Here is a 21,189-nt window from a genome sequence, read left to right as displayed (position 1 = left end):
TATAATGGCTCAGGCCATTCACAAAATATTTTTTCAATTGTTTAGATGTCTTTGTGTGAAGAGTATTTGTGTTCATATGGTCCTTGAATATACCTTGACAGGTAGATTCCCAAGAATTTTCTACAATGTGCAGTTATTTTAAATGGAATTTCTATATTTCTTCCTGATGGGCTATGTTGGTATTGATTAGATTTATGTGGGTTTATTTTATATCCTGTAGTTTTGCTAAAGCTGTTAATTGTTGCAACTAGCTTTTTAGTTGATTCTCTAGGGTTCTCTAAGCAAAGATTATTAATAGTTTTGTTTCCATAATGCCTATTCTTATTCCTTCAATTTTTTTTTCTTGTCTTATTGCTACGGCAAACATTTCTAGCACAATATTAAATAAGTAGTGATGATGGACATCCTTCACCCCGATCTTAATGGGAAGATTTCTAATTTATCTTTGTTAGATGTAGTGCTTGCTTTTGGTTTTAGGTAGATACTACTCATTTTAAGAAAGGTTCCATTTATTCTAATGGTTTCTAGTATTTTTTGTATTTTTTTAGTGAGGCAATTGGGGTTAAGTGACTTGCCCAGGGTCACACAGCTAGTAAGTGTTAAGTGTTTTAGGCTGGATTTGAACTCAGGTACTCCTGACTCCAGGGCTGGTGCTCTATCCACTGTGCCATCTAGCTGTCCCGGTTTCTAGTATTTTTAAACAGGAATGTGCTGTATTGTCAAAAGCCTTTTCTATATATATTGATTACAATATATGATTTTTGCTATTTAAATGGTCAATAATACTTTTAGGTTTCCTAATATTAAACCACCCCTGTATTCCGGGTATAAATCCCATCTGGTCATTGTACATGATCTTTGTGTAGTTTCATTAAAGAGATTGGTCTATGGTTTTCCTTCAATGTTATCAAAACTGTATTTGTAGCATAGAGGGAATTTAGGGCTCCTTTTATCTTTCTTCGAAAAATTTATATGGTATTGGGATACACTGTTCTTTAAATGTTTGTTAAAATTTGCTAAATCACTGTTTACAACTTCCACTCATAACTTCTGATTCTGCCTTCTTGACCAAAACATTTCTTCCACATGACAATTCTTAAAGTACCTGAAAACAATGATTATGACATCTCTGAATCTTCTTTTATACAGGCTAAAAATGGCCAATTTTTTCAATCAATCTCTAATTCAGATTCAAGGTTCTCCTCTTTCTCTCAATACTCTCCAGTGTAGTGATATCCTTCTTAAACTATGATGCTACACCCCTCCAGTTAACGTATGATGAGGGCAGAAGACAGTGGGACTATCACCTTCTTATCTCACTAACTTTGTACATGTTGGGGAGAGGGGGAAGGTGGTTGAATGATAAGTTATGCAAGGGAAAAAAAGAAAAAAGTATCAATGAAAAACATAAAAATAAACTGAACATGGAGCAGCTAGGTGGCACAATGAATAAAGCACCGGCACAGGATTCAGGAGGATCTGAGTTCAAATCCAGCCTAAGGCTCTTATTAGCTGTGTGACCTTGAGCAAGTCACTTAACCCTCACTGCCCCCTCTAAAACCACCACCCCAAAACAAACAAAAATAATTTAAAAAAATGAATGTAGCAGAAGGTAGTTCAGAAAAGGCTGCAGACAAGAAGGGGAATGTTAAACTACCATGTTAAAATTAATTTATACTTTAAAAACAAGCTTTATGTGGTAAATTCATGGGGCCTGTTCAGTATATATGGAAATGTTCATGTTTGTTATTAAAAAGTTTTACTATATTGGGCGCAGCTAGGTGGCACAGTGGATAAAGCACCGGCCCAGGATTCAGGGGTACCTGAGTTCAAATCTGGCTTCGGACACTTGACACTTACTAGCTCTGTGACCCTGGTCAAGTCACTTAACCCTCATTGCCCCGCCAAAAAAAAAAAAAAATAAAAGTTTTACCATATAAAATGTAAACAGTTAACAAAATGAAGAGTGGATCAACCTTAGGAGAAATAGAACTACCCTGCAATTACAAACAAGTAATTTTTAATCTTAGCTCAAATAATGTCATTGAGCAATACAGAGAACTGAGTAGTTTTCTCCTGGGAGATTCATTCTTGAGAAATAATTTAGAATGTAACTGTAATGTGAGGTGGGGCATGGTGGTCTTTCTAGGCAGGATTTCTAAGGTTGTTTCTGCCCAGAGAAACTTTGGCAAGTCAAGCCCTTAGAAGTAATGGTTATCTTTAAAAAAAAAAAAAAAGAAAAAGTAATGGCTATCTACCCCAGATATGAGGATTTTTGGAAGGACATCTAAGCTATGGTAACATTATAATCACTATGAATACTGGGACAGACACTCTATAGATGAGAGGTAGAGAAGTCTGTAGGAAAATACAAAGGTGATACCGGTGTGACTAATATGTGATTATTTATTTATTTTACAGAGGGAATATATACTATTCAGTAGCATTGGAACAGCTCTACCATATACTTCCAGAGTCACATTTGTAAGCTTTTAGTTCAAGAAAAACCAAATACTGTTAAATTATAGTGAACTTGGTCTGAAAGAAGAATCTACTGCCCTTTGGCTTGACTGATTCTTCTTTTTTCTTCTTGATTATAAGGGATTTCTCTCTGGGGTAGGGAAAGAGATAAAATGGGAAGTATAGGTGATATGAAAACAATTTATATAGCCTATGAGATTTCACTGTTTTGGAAGCTGATTTAAATATCCTCTTTGGATAGCCTAAACTATCTCAATTTTTTTGCATACTTAGAATACTTTATAAAAGCAAAATTATATCCAAATTCATAGTGTGCTTCATCACATACAACAGCAGATACAAAATGCTTTACAAGAACAAAATCACCCAATTCATAGTCTGCCCTCATCATAAACGAAATTAGTTGTTTTGATATCACAAAGCTGGTTAAAATAGTATTCTATGTAAATATACCTTTTATTCCTCAATTCATTCTTTTTTTTTTCCCCCAGGGCAATGGCGGTTAAGTGACTTGCCCAGGGTCACACAGCTAGTAAGTGTTGAGTGTCTGAGGCTGGATTTGAACTCAGGTACTCCTCAATCCAGGGCCAGCGCTTTCACCATTGTGCCATCTAGCTGCCCCCCAACTCATTCTTTAAAATACACTTGTCCTAAGATTAAGTAGTTCAAAATGCAAGTAAGAAATTGCCTTAATAAGTCACTGAAAAATGTATGTATGCATGTGTTGTCTATATATGTTTAAATTCAAGTTCTACAGCTCTGTGAACCTACTGGAAAATTCTACAGGTTTTACTGCACTGATTTCAGAACTCAGGTGCCTAATTTGATAATAAAGAACTAAAATATTTTTCATCACTAAATTAACACAAAAGCTTGTCATATTATGATTCACCAAATAATAGCTAAAATTTATATAATGCTTACTACATGCCAGTAAGTATTTTACATTTTTAAATCTCATTTGATCCTCACAACAACCCTGAAAGGTAGGTGCTAAGAGTAAAAGAAGACCCCAATGACTATCCAAAGGGAAGAGATGATATTTTTTTGTTTGTTAGTTTGTTTTTTTATCAAAAGCATTAATGGCGGTTTTCTAGAGTTCTACCTGGTTAATATGACAGCATTTCATTTTTGATGGCATACTGAGCTTATATAATGTTTTTCCTATGCACATCCTTGCTCTGGTCTTCATATGTATATTATAGCATAGCAGTCCCATGTAACTGCACCTTAGAATAATTTGAATTCAGGCATAGAAATTGATTGTTTCAAGAGTTTAATTTTTTCTCTTCTTTTCTGTCCAGGCAAGCAAAATAAAGAATAATCTGCAGACAATCCAATTTACTCAATCACCTGTTTTGTGTTAGTAAAGTGTAAGAACACTGGGTATATTAAGTCTGACATAAACTGTGATAGAAAAATCAGTGCACTTCTTTGTGCCTAAACTGCAATTGTCTGCTTTGGTTTGTTTCTTTTTAAGAAGGAAAAGGGTGATTTCCAGGCCTCAAACTCTGATTATTCTAGTAAAGAACTGATATAAACTATACTGCTATAAGAAACTGCTAAAACAATACTGTTCCACAGCAGAAAGGTATAATTTCTGGACAATGCAACATATGGAGCAGTAGAAAAAGTATTGGAGCTTGGTATATCACTTGACATTTATATTTCACTTTCTTCAGTTAAAAAAATTGCTCAGATCCATTCTAGTTCTAAACATCTATTCTCTCTCCTCTGCTCCAATAACTAATAAATGAAAACACTGTTAGTTCATTTCCAAAAGTTACTATAGATAATTATTTTCAAGGGACCTTACTCTAAGTAATACTGAATGTGTGAAGTGACAGATATAATTTTTAGGGTTTAAATAATGGAGATGAAAACTCCTTTATTAATTATACTTCAGATGAACCAAATATTCTCTCAAAAAATATTTTGTCCTCAAATATTTCTTCAAGTAAACAATGACCATGGAGTTAAATGGCTCTTTATGGTTTAAGAAATGTTTCAAGTGATTATCTGTTAAATTATCTACTCTGAAATTTGAGGAAAGAAACAGAAAAATGAAAACAAAACCAAATTCAGATTGCAATATAAAAAACCTCCTTAAACACTATAATTATGATTCTCAACAATTTTTATCTAAGCAGTCACCTAGAATTCCATATCATTTCTGCAAGGCAAAAAATGTTAAATTATTTCAGAAAGGAAAGGAGAGAAGAGGGAGAGGAGAGGGAGAGGAGGGGAGGAAAGAAAAAAGAATGAAAGGAAAAGTTTGGAAAAACAAGAAAATAATCTTGACTGATCAAGTTACTGGGATGAATTTTATGGACAGTTATAAACCTGAGATTGATATAACTAAACAAAAACAAATGAGTTTTACTCATTATTTTTATAAAAGCTCACATTGCATAATGTTATGAAGTACAGATACTATTTTAAATGTTTAGTGAAGGATCATTACTTCTAAGTATGTCAGTAAAAAATAATACAGCATCCTTTTTACACATTGCTTTAACTCTGAAAAATTATATGACATTCTTCAATTAAAGTAACAACAAAACCAAAAAAAATCTGATTTTTCTCTAGCATTTATTAATGGCTTTTGAGTAGAATCTTATAATTACATCTCATCATCTCATCATCTGGCTGGAATAAGTTCCTGTATTCTGCTTAAAAAGAAACACACTATACAGAAATCCATACTTATGGGAGTAATAAATAAGGAATTCTTTAAGTGCTATTAATTTTTTTCTAACATTAAGAATCTGAAACAGTCTTCTATAAACCCAATTAATCAGGTTATTTATTATTTTTTTAATGTTTCTAGACAACATACTGATATAAAGATAAAGAATTAAACAGTTACTGAGTTCAAGTACCCCTATGGCATATAGCAGCAAACCCTAGAGGCAAGCCATTTAATTTCTTAGCACAGTTGTAGAGAAGGTATCAACCTGCATAGGTCTCTACACATGAACTTCCTCACCTGAGAATTACCCATTCTAATGAAATCACAGGTCCAATTGCTGATCCATTTAAATGCACTAAAATCCAGGAGATTTTAACACATGTTCAACTGCTTTAAATTTGGAATTTGGGGGGGAACATGCCTATTGTAAAGAATTAATTAACTATTACTTGCTTAGAAACAGATGGTGAAGAGGATAATTCATTATTTTGTTACAGAAGGTAAGTAATGACTTTATTAGCCAATTTCATTTAAAGTGTCAGAAACCAATTTTTGATTATTTGACAAACTTTGGACGTATATGTAATTCCTGTATCTATAGCAATAAAATATAACAAAGTAATAAAAATAATTAAAAAGTATAGAAACTTGGTACAGTAAGTGGTAAGTCACATTAAATTTAAACTAGTAGCTCTTGGGGGGTAAAATGCTAAGACCACAGAAATCTATGTTTATTGAAATCTTAAGTGTGATTTTCACTTAGTCTCCTCTCCCCCCCACCCTCCAACACACATAATAACAGCAAATAAGGAAGTCTGACCCAATTTACTTAAATTCTCTTTTCACATTAATGTGTGATGAATAAGTACCCTCTAAACAATGCAGAAAAAAGTCTACTTTTTATTGAAAACTGGAAATTGATTGTGATTCTCAGAACATGGACTCGACATCTAGTCAGTTACAAATATGACCAAATCAAAGACATAACTAAAAAAATAATTAAAAATAACAAAAATTATGCTTTAAGATCCATGGAACATATACAACTGGATATCCTATGATAAATTTAGCCTAAAATTAAGCAAACTAATTCAATATTCACAAAAGCTAGGGGGCCCTGTGGCTAGACAGAGTATAGGACCTGGGGTCATGAATACCTGAGTACCAATATTACCTCAGACACTAACTACTGAACAAATAACTGTTTCCTCATCTCCAAAATGGAAATAACAATACTTTCATTGTAGGATAGTTGTCGGGATCAAATGAGGCAATATATATAAAGTGCTTTGCAAACCTTAAAGTGTTATATAAATGCTAGCTATTATTAATACATTCAATCAGTAATGAGTAATTTAAAGGGGGGAGCCTGGATAAGTAGGTTTTTGGATGGCCCAAATGATATCTCAAAAAAAGAGTACTACCTTTTCTCTACATAAATTTCATTTTTAGCAAGCTGGGGCATTTGAAATCAGGTCACATCCCAGAAGCAAATTTGGCAACACTCTTAAAAAAGAAAGTCATAGTTGTGTTAAATGTGGGAGGGTCTCAATAAACCTCTCATAATTGGTAAAGGAGATGAGTAGAATCTGATACTGCTTTTTTCATATTCTTTTTCTTTAAAAAAAGAAAAAAGGTTGGATTAGATGTACTCTAAAGTTCCTTTAAGTTTTAAATTGATGATACTACCCACACTGCCCTTTCCCTCAAAAACATAAGGAAAAGAAATCTCAGCCTGAGGGAGTACATTTGGAATTGGGAAGAAAGGTAGTCAGAAGACTTTGCTACACCCTTGTTATATAGATAAAATATACTCTGAGGAGCTTTAACAGTGCTTGAGATCATCTCCTTTTCCTAGCTTTAAGTTCCCTAAAGTCATTGCCCTATTCCAGCAGCATGGGGTGTGTTGAGGAAATCAGTGATGGAATGAATAAAAATGGAAAAGTATTTGATGTATAGTGTGCCTTAATGGCTCTTGAAGTAAAAACACACTCTGTATGTGTATAGGAGTTCACATCACCAGTCTACACTAATATCACTAAAACACTGCAAGCCGACTTCACTATAATATCAATACTCATATAAACGGGCCTCATGAAGATTAAGGACAATGATAGCCCACCTGGGTTCCAATTCTGCCCAACACTGAAGAGCTAAGCAGTTATGCACAAGTCACTTCACTTTTGTGAGCCTCAGTTTAATCATCTGTAAGAAAGGGATGGAAATGATAGCACTTCACTCACAGAATGGCTCTGAAGATCTAATCAGATATATAGTAATACATACAAAGCTCTCTGTAGAACTTAATGGCTCCCCAAAACAATATGGATCATACGCCATCTACATCATCGCATTCTGTATAATCCATTTCCTTTCTCGAATTCTGCAAAGGGGGCCCACCTAACATATTCAGGGGTCTTCCTTTAGGTTTTTTTGGTTTGTTTGTTTTTGTTTTTTTAAACATTGCCAAATGTAGCACCTGGGGTCATATGCTGCTTTACACAACCTTCAATGCTGATTACACATATCTCTCAAAATGTTCTCTATTCTTATTCTGTTTTGCTATTCTTATATCCAACAGGATATAATAACAGGATATAATATCCATTGCCTTTTAGGTAAACCCTCCATGTTAATTTACTGATATCTGAATTAGTATCTCACCAAGAAGGAATATAAATCCCTTTTGATTAATTTTCATTTTTTTGTTTGGTTTTGAAGAATTAGGTGGAAGTGGAAGGATATGATGAATTGTCTTGTAAAACAGTCCAAATATTGACAGATTAACAATAACTGGTTTAAATCAAAAAGTAGCAACTATAGTAATACTTATATATTATGACTAATTTAGAATAAAGACTCACTTTGTCCTAGGAAAATGGTGGTTTTAAAGAATGGTCAGTTATCAGATAAATTCGATAACATCTATAAATAAAAAGCAATGTTAAAATTTAAGTAATTCAAACATACTCACAGTTTCACATTTAGAAATTTGAGTGTCTATTGCAATGAATACTATTTCAAAGATTATTTTAACATACCAGGGATATAGCCTCTAAACTAGTCCAAAGCACTTCATATAATGAATAATGTAAGACAAAAAATGCTTCCTCTGATCCTGGCTCTATCTGCAGTCACTTACAGAAACACAAGTACATCAACACTGGAGGCTAAAAGGGGGAGAATAAAAAAAATGGGGGGGGGGGGGTAACCCCAGAAGGTAGTGATAGGGAAGATAGTATCATCAAGCAGATAAACAATACCTTTTAAAATTCACTGACAATTTCTACATCACACTTTTAAAACTTCATTACCAAAAGCCCCAATGAGGGATAACATAGGAAATAAAGAAGTGTGGGTGGCAATTTTATTTTTCATATGGGATTCAAAGGACATTATTCCTTGTTAATGTATAAAAGAAAAGGTAAATCATGACTACATAGCATTATCATTGTTCTAAATAAAGACTGGAAGCTGATGTATTGAATAAATCTACAAACAAAATCATTGTTGTTATTCTATAGTTACTCAATGTTGGCTCAATAAAAGAATATGGACAAAAATTTCATATGGTGAGGAATTCAATGACTTGTTCTTCAGTCATTTCAGCACTATCCAACTCTGTGAACCCATTTGGGATATTATTAGCAAAGATACTGGAATGGTTTGCCATTTCCAACTCCAGTTCATTTCAGATGAGGAAACTGAGACAAACAGGGTAAAATGACTTCTCCAGGGTCACACAGCTAGTAAGTGTCTGAGGCTATTTGGACTCAGGTCTTCCTGATCCTGACTCATTTTCCTGAGTTCAAATCTTGTCTTAGATACTTTATCCACTGTGCCACCTAGCTGTCCCTAAGCAAATACTAATATAATACCAAACAAAATACCAATATAATAATTTGGAAAGAACACATGGAGTTAGCTTTCATACAATTTAAAAATTACACTATTTTTAGGATTTTAAGATTTAGAACTAAATGGGTACTTAGAAATTCCTAGTCCAACCTTTTTCATTTCACAGATGAGGAAACTGGTAGAATGACTTGCTTGCAATGACATAGGCAGTAAGGAGCTTTCTTATGAGACCAATGCCCCTTCTTTGCTTAAAACTTCCATAATGACCATCTAGTCAAATTCAAATTCTTTGGTCTGGCATTTATGTCATTTTGAAACGTGGCATACTTTATTAAACTTTTTTTCATGTACCTCCATTTCTGGTACTCACACTGGACTACAACTTGTCTTCTGAAGAGGGACAATTCTTTTCTCATGTTCTCTTAGCACTAAGCTTCCTCTCATGACTGTTAGAATTCCTATCCTTTAAAATAAAATGCTATCATAGCATCATAAATTTAGAGCCAGAATAGATAAGGGATTAAGGCCAAAAGGATCAAACATCCAATGCCAATGAAATTATTTGACCACAGGTTTTCCTGACTTTAAAGTCAGCATTTTATGTATCATATCATGATATCTATATCTTGTTTAACAAGACTTCACCTGTAAATTGTTGACTAGTCCAACTTCATTTAACACAAGGACTGCACCACTCCTGAGCATCTGCATTACATATTATTTGTGCATGCCATATTCCTCACCTAGACTCTAAACTCAATGAGGACTATCTTTATCTAAACATTGAATTTCCCTACAGCATTTAGCAATGTTACCTACATATAGAAGCTATTTCATGTGTAAGTTAAAAATAGTGTTTCTGAAAACTGAATAACTGCTAATTATATCTAGTAATTATTAGCAGATTAGTGAGACTAGGAAGGGAGAGAAAGGAATGGCTATTTTAGAGGATATTTCAAAGAAAAATTTGGAAATTTACTAGATAAAGGAAAACCAGAAGAGATAAGTCAACAGTTTTAAGCCTGTTGTTACTGGCTTGTGTCTTAAAGAGATGACAATATTAAATAACAAAGATCATAATATTATTATACAATTAGAGCTTAAAGGGATTTTAGATTGTAATAATCTGCTCTAAGGGCAGCTAGGTGCCACAGGAGATAGAGCAATGAGTCTGGAGTCAGGAAGACCTAAATTCAAATCTGACCTCATATACTGATTAGTTGTGTAACTGTGGGTAAGTCATTTAACACTATTTACCTCAGTTTCTTCACATGTAAAAAGTGATTTGGGAGAAGGAAATGGCAAAGCACCCCAGTACCTTTGCCAAGAAAATCCCAAATGGGATCATAAAGAGTTGGACATAATTGAAACAACTGAACCTGGTCTACTAAAGTGGTTACTAATTTGTGGGCTTTGGAATTAGTATAAGGACCTGCAAATTCATGTAGTATGACAGTTCTGTAAGCAAAATCATTTGTAACTTACCATAGCTATTCATAATAGCTATGTGTAATCACATTTTTTCAATCAACAAACTTTAGCAATCTAATAACTACAGTGGTTGTCACTGGCCCTGGAGTCAGGAGGACCTGAGTTCAAATTCAGTCTCAGACACTTGACACTTACTAGCTGTGTGACCCTGGGCAAGTCACTTAACCCCAGTTGCCACACACACACACACACACACACACACACACACACACACACAAGTTTAAAAAAGTTAATAACTACAGTGGTTGATATCAACAATTTACAATAATAATACAATAAGAGTCAAAACTATAACCCAGGTCTCGAGTCTCCAAAATGCTCTGTATCTTCAAAATGCCTATCATATTGCTATGCAAACAAGGGCCCAAAATAATCAATAAACAGTTATTAAGGACTTAGTGTGTAAGGCATTGAGCTAAGCGATGATGATATAAATACACAAAAATACAATCACTGCCCTCAAGGAGCTTACAATTCATCAGGCAAGACGACACAGAAAAGAAACTGAAAAGCAAAGCAAAGAGTAACAGAGAGGGCAAGTATCCAATGTGGGGTGATGGTGGAGAAGTCAGAGAAGTAAGAAAATAGTGCAACCAGGAAGAAAATTAGTATAGTTCAGTGTGAAGCCACGTCCTTAAGAGGAGGTTTGGGAGTTTATGGCTCTCCCTCCCCTCCCCCCATTACACATTTCTCATTTGGATGTTCTACTCTTCAATTTCCCTGACTTCTCTATCATGTCCCAGATCATCACTGAAAAAAGCTTGGTATCATCAAGCAATATCAACCCTGGAACTCAAACCTCATCACTGCTCTTTGCCATTCTGAGTAGAGGACATATCCAACAAACCCAAAATACAAAAAAGCCAAAAACAAAACCAAAACAAAAACCCAATCACCAGGTTCAAAAAGATCCAATGAGTCAATTAATCATCAGGATAATTAAATGAAGGTGAAGAAAGTCTTTATATAAGAACTGACAACTATTTATCTATTGAATAGTATAAATAAGGACTCAGATGTATATCAAGATTACTATTCCCTCACCTTTCCTTAAAAAAAAAAAAAGCTTATTCATTTATACAGTGGTCAGAAGTTATACTTTAAAAGGGCTTATAAGAGACTCCAAGATAACAATTTTTATAGTTCTGTAGTCACCCGTTGACAATAACTGTTTTGACTTTAATATTTGCCTAAACTGTTTTGCCTCTTTGTACATCTTTCTTACTTCTCCAAAAATACAGTATTTAACATTTTTGAATGAAATGCTGATATAATCTTCCATCTATTACTAAGCAGTTTGAAATCACTTAATATGCTTGTCTAAACAGCTGTTCTCTTCTGTCCACTCCTACATTCCCCAATGAATAAAATTCAGGTATTCCTCAGAGAAGAAGTGCGAAAGGCTGGCCAATTTTTAAAGATTCACAGCTAATTAAACCAACTTTTTTAGGTATAAGGTGTACCAAATGCTCACATGATCTGATAGAAGACCCTTAATGACATATAACTTCCCCTGCATCCTTCCTGACAAAGAAATCAACATTTCTCTATAAATAGCATTACAGAAAAGAAATGATTATTTACATTGGAGGAATATGTATAAAATCAAAATGTAATTCCATTTTTCCAACATTAAGTGGACTAGAAATGGATAGCTCAGGAATCAAATGGGAAGATTCTACAACAAATATCTAAAAAGTATTACTTACTGCAGGTACCAATAATTTTTTTACTTCTTCAACGGCTCTCTTCAGTTTGATTTCTGCTCTATTCTGAGCATCTTCCACAGTGATTAGTACATGTAAATCTTCATTTAGGTGCTCCCAATTGGGTTTGCCTCTGTTTTGTTCCTCCTAAAAGAAAGGAAAAGAATATTCATATAGATCTGTGACCTAGCTGATACCAATTCCATTTAATAATATCATAAACATACATTATTTCACCTTCTGCAAAATTCTATTTCATTGTCCCATTAACATGGAGGTGACGCTCTTAAGAGTTCTAACAGTGGGGGCAGCTAGGTGGCATAGTGGATAAAGCACCGGCCCTGGATTCAAGAGGACCTGAGTTCAAATCCCACTTCAGAATTTGACACTTACTGGCTGTGTGACCCTGGGCATGTCACTCAACCCTCAGTGCCCAACACCCCACCCCCCCCAAGTTCTAACAGTGAGAATAAATCATGTCAGGTTCTAACATACTGTAAAGGTTTCCTATACAGTCTTGGCAAGAGATAGTCTTTTAAGAAGAAACCTAGATAATCACAAGAGGGTGACTGCAACATAGTAATTTTATATACTGCATGTTGTTACAAGACTATGTTGTTATAAGGGCAGTAAGTTGTTTTAGACAGAATGATAGACTTGAGAGTTACAAAGATCTTGATTCAAATCCAACCTCTAATACTTATTAGTTGTATGATACTAGACAAGTCATTTAATTTGAGACACAGAAAACTTTCAAAGTTTGTAAATTACAGACCATTGTAGTGTGCAAAAATAGGAGCTTCACAATGAAAAAATCATGGGTGCTTGGCATATAGACAAAGAGAATAAGAAAATTTTTACCTATGAAGAAAAATTTAAAGAGAATTAATGCCATTAATTCTGATAAAAGGAAAAAGAAAACCACCTGCTTTTATTTTTCTTCTATGCAAAGTTTTAAAAGGACATGATAGATGAGTATATTGAGTACACAGAAGAAGATCCATACTGATGAGTTATTAGTGAAACTTACAACAGGTTTGGACAAAGGAACTATTCTGTATTCTCAAGATAGGGGTCAAATACAGGGATATGAGTCTCATTACCTACAAAAAAATTCAACCTCAGTGGTGTGTAAGTATACTATGAAAAAAAATGTCAGTACTTAGTAGCATGCCACTATTTTACTATCCATACTTTTGAGCTAGGTACAACTCCTATAATGGTGATTTGGTCTAAGAAACTTCCCCTTATTCTGAAATAATTGACTCTGTGCTACCTTATACCAGGCCTGTCTTGAGGCTTTGCATTAATTCTAAGGGAAAATTAGGCGGCTCATGTTCCTTTCCTTCTCTGTTCTGCAGGGTCAAATGGGCATACAAATGAATAAATAAATCTAATTTCTGTCAAATAATAGGAAAGTAATATATAAATGGGGATTACAAAGAATTGGACACGAATGAAATGCCCAAACAACAAAAGCAACAAATTATATAGGACGCAATAGAGCAAAAAGGGCATTATGTTCAAGATATATAGACACACAGCTCCAATATGATAAAACATACAAGTAGAGAACAGAATAGGTATATACATTAAAAAGGTATGGAAACCAACTTCTGTTAGAAGTAGAATGCAGGAAAAGGAACACACACAGCATTTAAAAATCATTCCAAAGAAATATTTACAGATCACTCTTTTGTTTTTGGTGGGGCAATGAGGGTTAAGTGACTTGCCCAAGGTCACACAGCTAGTAAGTGTCAAATGTCTGAGGTTGGATTTGAACTCAGGTCCTCCTAAATCTAGGGCCAGTGCTTTATCCACTGCGCCACCTAGCTGCCCCTACAGATCACTTGAACAGGCATGGGTACCAATTGATATGTCCCTGGAACACAACTATTCTCAAATATCTGAAATTTAATATTTGTTATAAAGACAAACATATGTAACCTCTAGTAATGCACTATTGCCCCCTCATCCCTCAATCCTACTCCTTAGAAACTGAATTGCAGAAATTTAAAACTAGGAGATTTTAGGAACCATTAATTCAATTATCTACAACTAACACATAAATCCCATACAAGTTAGCTTCTGTCTAATGCTTCCAATGCTGAGGAATGTCCTGAGCTTGTGAAATATAATAGAGATTGACATCCTATCAATAGAAGGGCTAGGGATTACTGTTTTAAGATTTAGTTTTGTGAATAAGCCCCTATTTTAAAAAGCTTTAAGGTAACAAAGCTGAAATAGAGCAAATGGATAGTAACAGCTTTTTGATGTGGTTATGATAAGTTTTAAGGGCTGAGCAAAAAAAAAAATTCTAGAATAAAAACAAGACTACTACCCCACACAATGTCATCTCACAGTTTTCTTGTCCTAATTAAAGGATCAAATTACCAGACCAAGTTTTTACACAACCAGACAACTCAGTTTTTAGAATCAAAGGACTTTTAAAATAGACTTAAAAAGATTACTTTTTGTAGCAATGTCTGGCACATAGTAAACAATAAATGTTTGTTGACAATGTATAAAGCAGGATTTTATCGTATTGATACCACTTGTCACGTAAAATATACTAAATCTTTCAAAGAGGCACCAGAAAGCACTAGTGTCAGTATGCCCATGATAATGTCAACCTACCCTTGATATTCTACCACAGCAATGTCTATCAAGTTATTTAACTTGTTGAAAAATCCTAATAATTGATTAAATATATAGACAGAAAGACAGATAAGTCTTGAAGAGAAGGCCACAAGGAGTTAAATAGAAAAAAAAATTCTACTGATTATCAGATTGAACAAATAATTTCATCTTGAGACTTTTAATAAATAGAGTATCCATTTACCTATCTTGGGAGCTCACTCCAGTATTTACCATATCAATGAAGACTTTGTTCTAAGTAGTACCTAATTCAGAGACCTCTTAATTTACTTAAGAAATTACATCACACCCTTTGCTTTTTCTTCTGAGTAAAATAAGTCTTTAACTTAAAGGCATTTTTCATCCTTTAATCATTGATATTCTTCTTTAAACATCTCAACTGTTGGTGACTCAATAGATAAAAATGTTGTGAGGTACAGTAGATATAAAATTGTATTTTATACATCCTGGGAAAATTACAGACATCCCTTTTTCCTCTCAAAGAGAGGAGAATAGTCTATAATGTAGACTATTCAGTGCAGTTAAGCAGGACATCTTTCTGTAGTTATTTCTAGCCAATCTTTTACTATCCTGTATCAGTATATATTATTCTTTATCTCTATGCATACCAGCCACCTGCAATTCTCACTACTACTGAGTTTTAGAATAATTCTGTAGAACCATTTCCTTCATCGATCAAGAACACTGAACTTAAATTACTTTAAATTATGTTGTGGTTCTAAACTCTCTCCTAAAGTGTTCTCAGAATCTACAGTCTTCAAAATACAGTTAAGGTTTGCCAGGCTGGCTCTGATAGCAATCACCCAGAGGAGACAACTCTTGAAGAGAAGGGTGCTATCATCCTTACTTACATCAAGTACTACCACAGGAGTAGGCAGTCCAAACTGACTAAAGTAGCAAGGATTAATCAATGCTATAATCTTAACTACCAATTCCTTTCAAGATCCAGATGGAAAACTAAGGGCCTGTGTGCTCAAAAGCTCCAGGAATAGCAGCTCTCCCCTAGACAACTGTTAGTTAATAAGCATTTATTAGGTGTTTACTATGGGTCAAGCACTGTAGTAAGTACGGGGGATACAAAGAAAGGTAAAAAGTAGTCCCTGACCTACAAGAGCTCATAACAATGAAGACAAGATGCAAATAATTGCATACAAACTATACACAGGATAAGAAATAATCTATAGAGAAAAGGCAATAGAATTAAAGGGGACTGAGGAATACTTACTGTAGAAGGTCTGATTTTAGTTAGGATTGAAGGAAGTCATGAGGCAGAGATGAAGAGGGAGAACATTTTATGCTTGGATGATATCCAATAACAATACCTGGAGGGGCAGCTAGGTGGCTCAGTGGATAGAGCACCGGCCCTGGAATCAAGAGTACCTGAGTTCAAATCTGGCCTCAGACACTTACTAGCTGTGTGACCTTGGGCAAGTCACTTAACCCCAATTGCCTCACTAAAAAAAAAAAATTAAAAAAAAAAAAAAAAAAACAATACCTGGAAGCTGAGAGACCAAGTAACTTCTTTGTAGAAGAGCAAGGAGGTCAGTGTCACTGACTGAAGAGTATCAAGGTTATAAAGTTAAAAAAAGGTTGGGGAAGGGGGGAAAGTATGATAGGTTATAACAGACTTTGAATGTCAAACCGAAGGCTTTATACTTAAACCTTGAGAGTCACTGGGGTATTTTCATTAGTGGAGGATGGCACAATTCCATCTGATTAATCACTTTGGTGGCTGAATAAAAATTGAAATGAAGTTGGGAGAGACTAGTGATAAGCAGACCAACCAGCAGGCTATACCAATAGCCTAGGCATGAGAAGATGAGGGTTTGCAACCGGGTGACAGTATCAGGAGATAAAAGAGTTCACATTTAAGAAATGTTGCAAAGGTAAAATTGGAAGGCTTTGCAAATAGATTGGATATGGCAAGTAAGAGTGAAGAATCAAGGATGACACCTAGGTTATAGGTCTAAAGGACTGTGAGGATGGTACGTCCCCTGACTGTAATAGCAAAATTGGGATGAGGGGGGAGGAAGAGTTAAGATTGTTTTAGGGGGAGGGGAGAAGATTAAGTGTTCAATTTTGGACATGTTTATAGTTTAAGATTTATACAGAACTCACACAAATAAAATCAGATCTAAATAATTGAGAAATTATCAATTGCTAACGGATAGGCCGAGCTAATATAATACAAATGACAATTCTACCTAAATTAATTTACTTATTCAGAGCCATACTATCAGACTACCTAAGAATTATTTTGTAGAGCTAGAATAAATATCAAAATTAATCTGGAAAACAAAACAAAACAAAAAAGGTCAAGAACATCAAGGGAATTAATGAAATTTTAAAAATGCACAGAAAGGTGGGCTAGTGGTACCAAATCTGAAGCTATACTATAAAGTGGCAGTCATCAAAACTATTTGGTACTGGCTAAGAAATAGAGTGGTAGATCAGTGGAACAGGTCAGGCACAGGATACACAATAGTAAATGATTATAGTAATCTACTGTTTGATAAACCAAAAGATTCCATCTTCTGGGATAAGAACTACTACTTGACAAAAACTTCTGGGAAAACTGGAAGATGGTATGGCAGAAACTAAGCATAGACCAACATCTTCACTGTATACCAAAATAAAGTCAAAATGGGTACATGATTTAGACATAAAGGGTGATTCCATAGGTAAATTAGGAAAGGAAGGAACAGTTTACCTCTCAGATCTATGGAGAGGAGAAGAATTTATGACCAAACAAGAGACAGAGAATATTACAAAATGCAATAGAGCCAAGAGAAGAAAAGCAGGAAGCTGGGAAACAATGTTTACAGTCAGTGTTTCTGATAAAGGCCTCATTTCTAAGATATATAGGAAACTAAATCAAATTTTTAAAAAATGCAAATCATTCCCCAATTGAGAAATGATCAAAGGATATGAATAGGCAGTTTTCAGATGAAGAAATCAAAGCTATTGCCGTATGAAAAAATGCTCTAAATCACTACTGATTAGAGAAATACAAATGAAAACAACTAAGGTACCACCTCACACCTATCAGATTGGCTAAAATGACAAAAAAGGAAAATAAGAAATGTTGGAGAAGATGTGGAAAAACTGAAACACTAATGAACTGTTGGTGGAGGTGTCAACTAATTAAACCATTCTGGAGAGCAATTTGGAACTATGCCCAAAGGGCTATGGGGCTGTGCATATGCTTTGACCCAATAATACCACTACTAGGTCTAAATCTCAGAGATCATAAAAAAAAAGGGAAAAGGACCCACATGCACAAAAATATTTATAGCATCTCTCTTTGTGGTGGCAAAGAATTGGAAATCGAGGGGATGCCCATCAATTGGGGAATGCCTTAATAATTATGGTAGATGAATATAATGGAATACTATTCTGCTATTAAGAAATGAGCAGGGGGGGCAGCTAGATGGCGCAGTAGATAGAGCACCGGCCCTGGATTCAGGAGGACCTGAGTTCAAATCCGACCTCAGACACTTGACACTAGCTATGTGACCCTAGGCAAGTCACTTAACCCCAATTGCCTTACAAAAAAAAAAAAAAAAAAAAAAGAACGAATGAATGATGAAGGATGGATGGACGGAAGGAAGGAAGGAAGAATAAAAATAAAAAACACTCTCTCGGGGGTAGCTAGGTGGCACAGTGGATAAAGCACCAGCCTGAGTTCAAGTACAGCCTCAGACACTTGACACTTAATAGCTATGTGAACCTGAGCAAGTCACTTAACCTTCTTTGCCCTGCTCCTTCCCCCCCCCCCCCAAAAGCAAGCTTCTGGAAAGACTGAGTAACGGGTGGGGAGGACTATCAGACACTCACACTTGAAGCTGAATTACTTTACAGGGAATGATAGTATGACAAAATCTGGGACTGGAAGGGATGTTGAAGGTCATCTAGTTCAGTCCTTTAATTTTACAGATGAGGAAACTGAGTCTTAAAGAAATAAGTGGCTTTTTCGATATCACACAGGTAGCAAATAAATAGCAGAACTGAGCTGAAATCCTAGACTTTCCAACTCACTCCAAGTCCAGTGCTTTCTCCACTACCACAGAGATTACTTTCCTCCTAAAAACTTACTAGCTGTGTGACCCTAGGCAAGTCACTTAACCCTAATTGCCCAGCAAAACCAAAAACCAAAAACAAACAAAATCTCTCTCTCTCTCATACACACACACACACACACACACACACGTGCACGCATGCATACATTTATTCTTTTTGTTTTGGTTAAAAAAAAATTCCAATTCCCACTTATGTCTTTTTTCTCCCTTTCAATTTTGATGTTTTAAACTTAAAGAATTTGGTGTATAGTTTATAGATTTGTTGATTTTCTTTTTTTCAAAAAAATGCAGGTCTAATTGATCTATTTTTTTAACTTTGATGAAAGCTGTTTGGAGATAGACATTTTTTTCTAAGGACTGTTCTGGTAACATTTCACAGATTTTGACATGTAGTTTCACCGTTGTTATTTTCTTTGATTTGTTCTTTGACCTCAAAATTCCCAAGGATTTAGTTATATAGCTTCTAATTAATTTTAGTTGTTTCTTTAACAGCCTTTTATTAAACACAAGTTTTATTAAATTCAATAAATGATGTACTAAGATTTCTGCTTTCATTTACATGAACTAACACTGAGTAAAGTGAGTAGACAAGGAGAACATTGTATAAAATAATAGCAACATTGTGTAATGATCAAATGTGAAAGACTTAGCTCTTCTCAGCAATACAATGATCAAAATGTGAGGGCCAAATCTAATATATGGAAAGTTAAGTGGGTGACTCACTGAAATATTGGGGTCCCAGAAATAATGAAGGACCACTAGGTTCAAAGCTCCCTCCCTTCTCAACTCCCAGGCCAATAAGAAAGAAGCCTTATAGCTTCTTTTCCACAAAAGGATCAGATTTTTCTTCCTCCCCCAAAAGGGGAGGTCCTTCAAAAACTGCCTATGGAGAGGTTTCTCTTTCTGACCTCAGTAGCATAAGTAACTTCAGGGTGGGCTGGGTGTGGCCCCTCCCAAATGAGTCAGCTAAACTCCAATAATTTTTATCACAAAAGACAAATCCAAAAGACTCATGATAGAAAATATTCTCCTATATCCAGAAAAAAACAAACAAAAACCAACAACTATGGAGCCTGCATACAGATCAAAGGATACTATTATCACCTCTTTGTGTTTTTTTGTTTGTTTTTTCTTTCTTCTGGTTTTTCGCTTTGGTTCTGATTGTTCTTTCACAACATGACTAATGTGGAAGTATATTTACTATGACTGTACATATGTAACCTATATCAGACTGCTTGTTGTTTCTGGGAAGGGAGAGGGAAAATTTGAAAAAACTCAAAACTCAAAATCTTACAAAAATGAATGTTGAAAACTATCTTTACATGTAATTGGAAAAAACATTAAGTGAATATATATATATATATTTACTTTATCAGGTCTTTATGTGCTAAACATGCAATTAGTTCTTATGTAAGTGCCATAAAGTGCTGAAAATAAGAAAAATCCTTTCTATTCTCTTTCAGTCATCACCATAGATCTAGCACATTTAGCTTTTCATAAAATTCTACTGAGGTCCTTAAGTTCTTTGCTTATTTTGTATTTTTACTTGTCTAGCTTGGAAAGGGATATAGGAAAATCCCCATTTTTATAGTTATGCTTTTTAATTTTCCCTATAACTTGATTAGCTTTTCCTTTGAATACTTAGATGCAAAAATATCTTTATTGTTTTCAGTGCTGCCCTTCAGGATAATGAAATCTATTTTTGCCATTGTCTTATCTGAAATCATGACTGCGCTCATTTCAACCCTCTCCCCCCCCCCCTTTATATACTGGAATCCAGGGGAACATAACAGGTCTTGCATGATTAACTACATGAATCCCTATGCAGCAAAAGCTTTTGTAATTAAAATATAGTTTGATTCAGCTTTCTAATTCATTCTGCTTTCCTCTTATGTTTCATGGGTACATGTTCATCTCATTCATATTCACTGCAATACCTGTTAATTATATTTTTTTTACTCCATCTTACCTGTCTTTCTTTTTATTAATTGTATCCCCAGCTCTTAGCATAGTGCCTGGCAACTAGCATGCACTTAATAAATGTTTATTGGTTTGTATTATACTTTTCTCTCCTTGCCTCCCACCCCCTAACTACAAAATGATGAGAAAGGAATGTGCTCAGAACCAGTGCTTTATGCTTGATATTGTCTGCTTACCCACGACACCCTTGTCTCTTTTGTTTCCTCAAAACTCCAATAAGTTATTTTTTCTTTCCCTTCCTCAC

The 21,189-nt window shown here is 34.7% G+C and overlaps 1 protein-coding gene across 6 annotated transcripts in view; it reads right to left on the bottom strand.

Moving 5' to 3' along the window:
- Nucleotides 1-21,189, bottom strand: part of QKI (QKI, KH domain containing RNA binding) — a 214,571-nt gene that overhangs the window by 48,022 nt on the left and 145,360 nt on the right. For all 6 annotated transcript variants that reach the window (XR_006356281.1, XM_044000753.1, XM_044000755.1 and 3 more), the window contains exon 4: nucleotides 12,232-12,375. Coding sequence is in view for 5 of the 6 variants with exons in the window: in XM_044000753.1 (XP_043856688.1) it covers nucleotides 12,232-12,375 (144 nt within the window). In the remaining variant the exon portion in view is untranslated. The remainder of the gene's footprint in view (nucleotides 1-12,231; nucleotides 12,376-21,189) is intronic.

Source organism: Dromiciops gliroides, chromosome 4, assembly GCF_019393635.1.
Source record: "Dromiciops gliroides isolate mDroGli1 chromosome 4, mDroGli1.pri, whole genome shotgun sequence".
Taxonomy (NCBI): Eukaryota; Metazoa; Chordata; class Mammalia; order Microbiotheria; family Microbiotheriidae; genus Dromiciops; species Dromiciops gliroides.
This window is presented reverse-complemented; position numbering and strand designations above follow the sequence as displayed.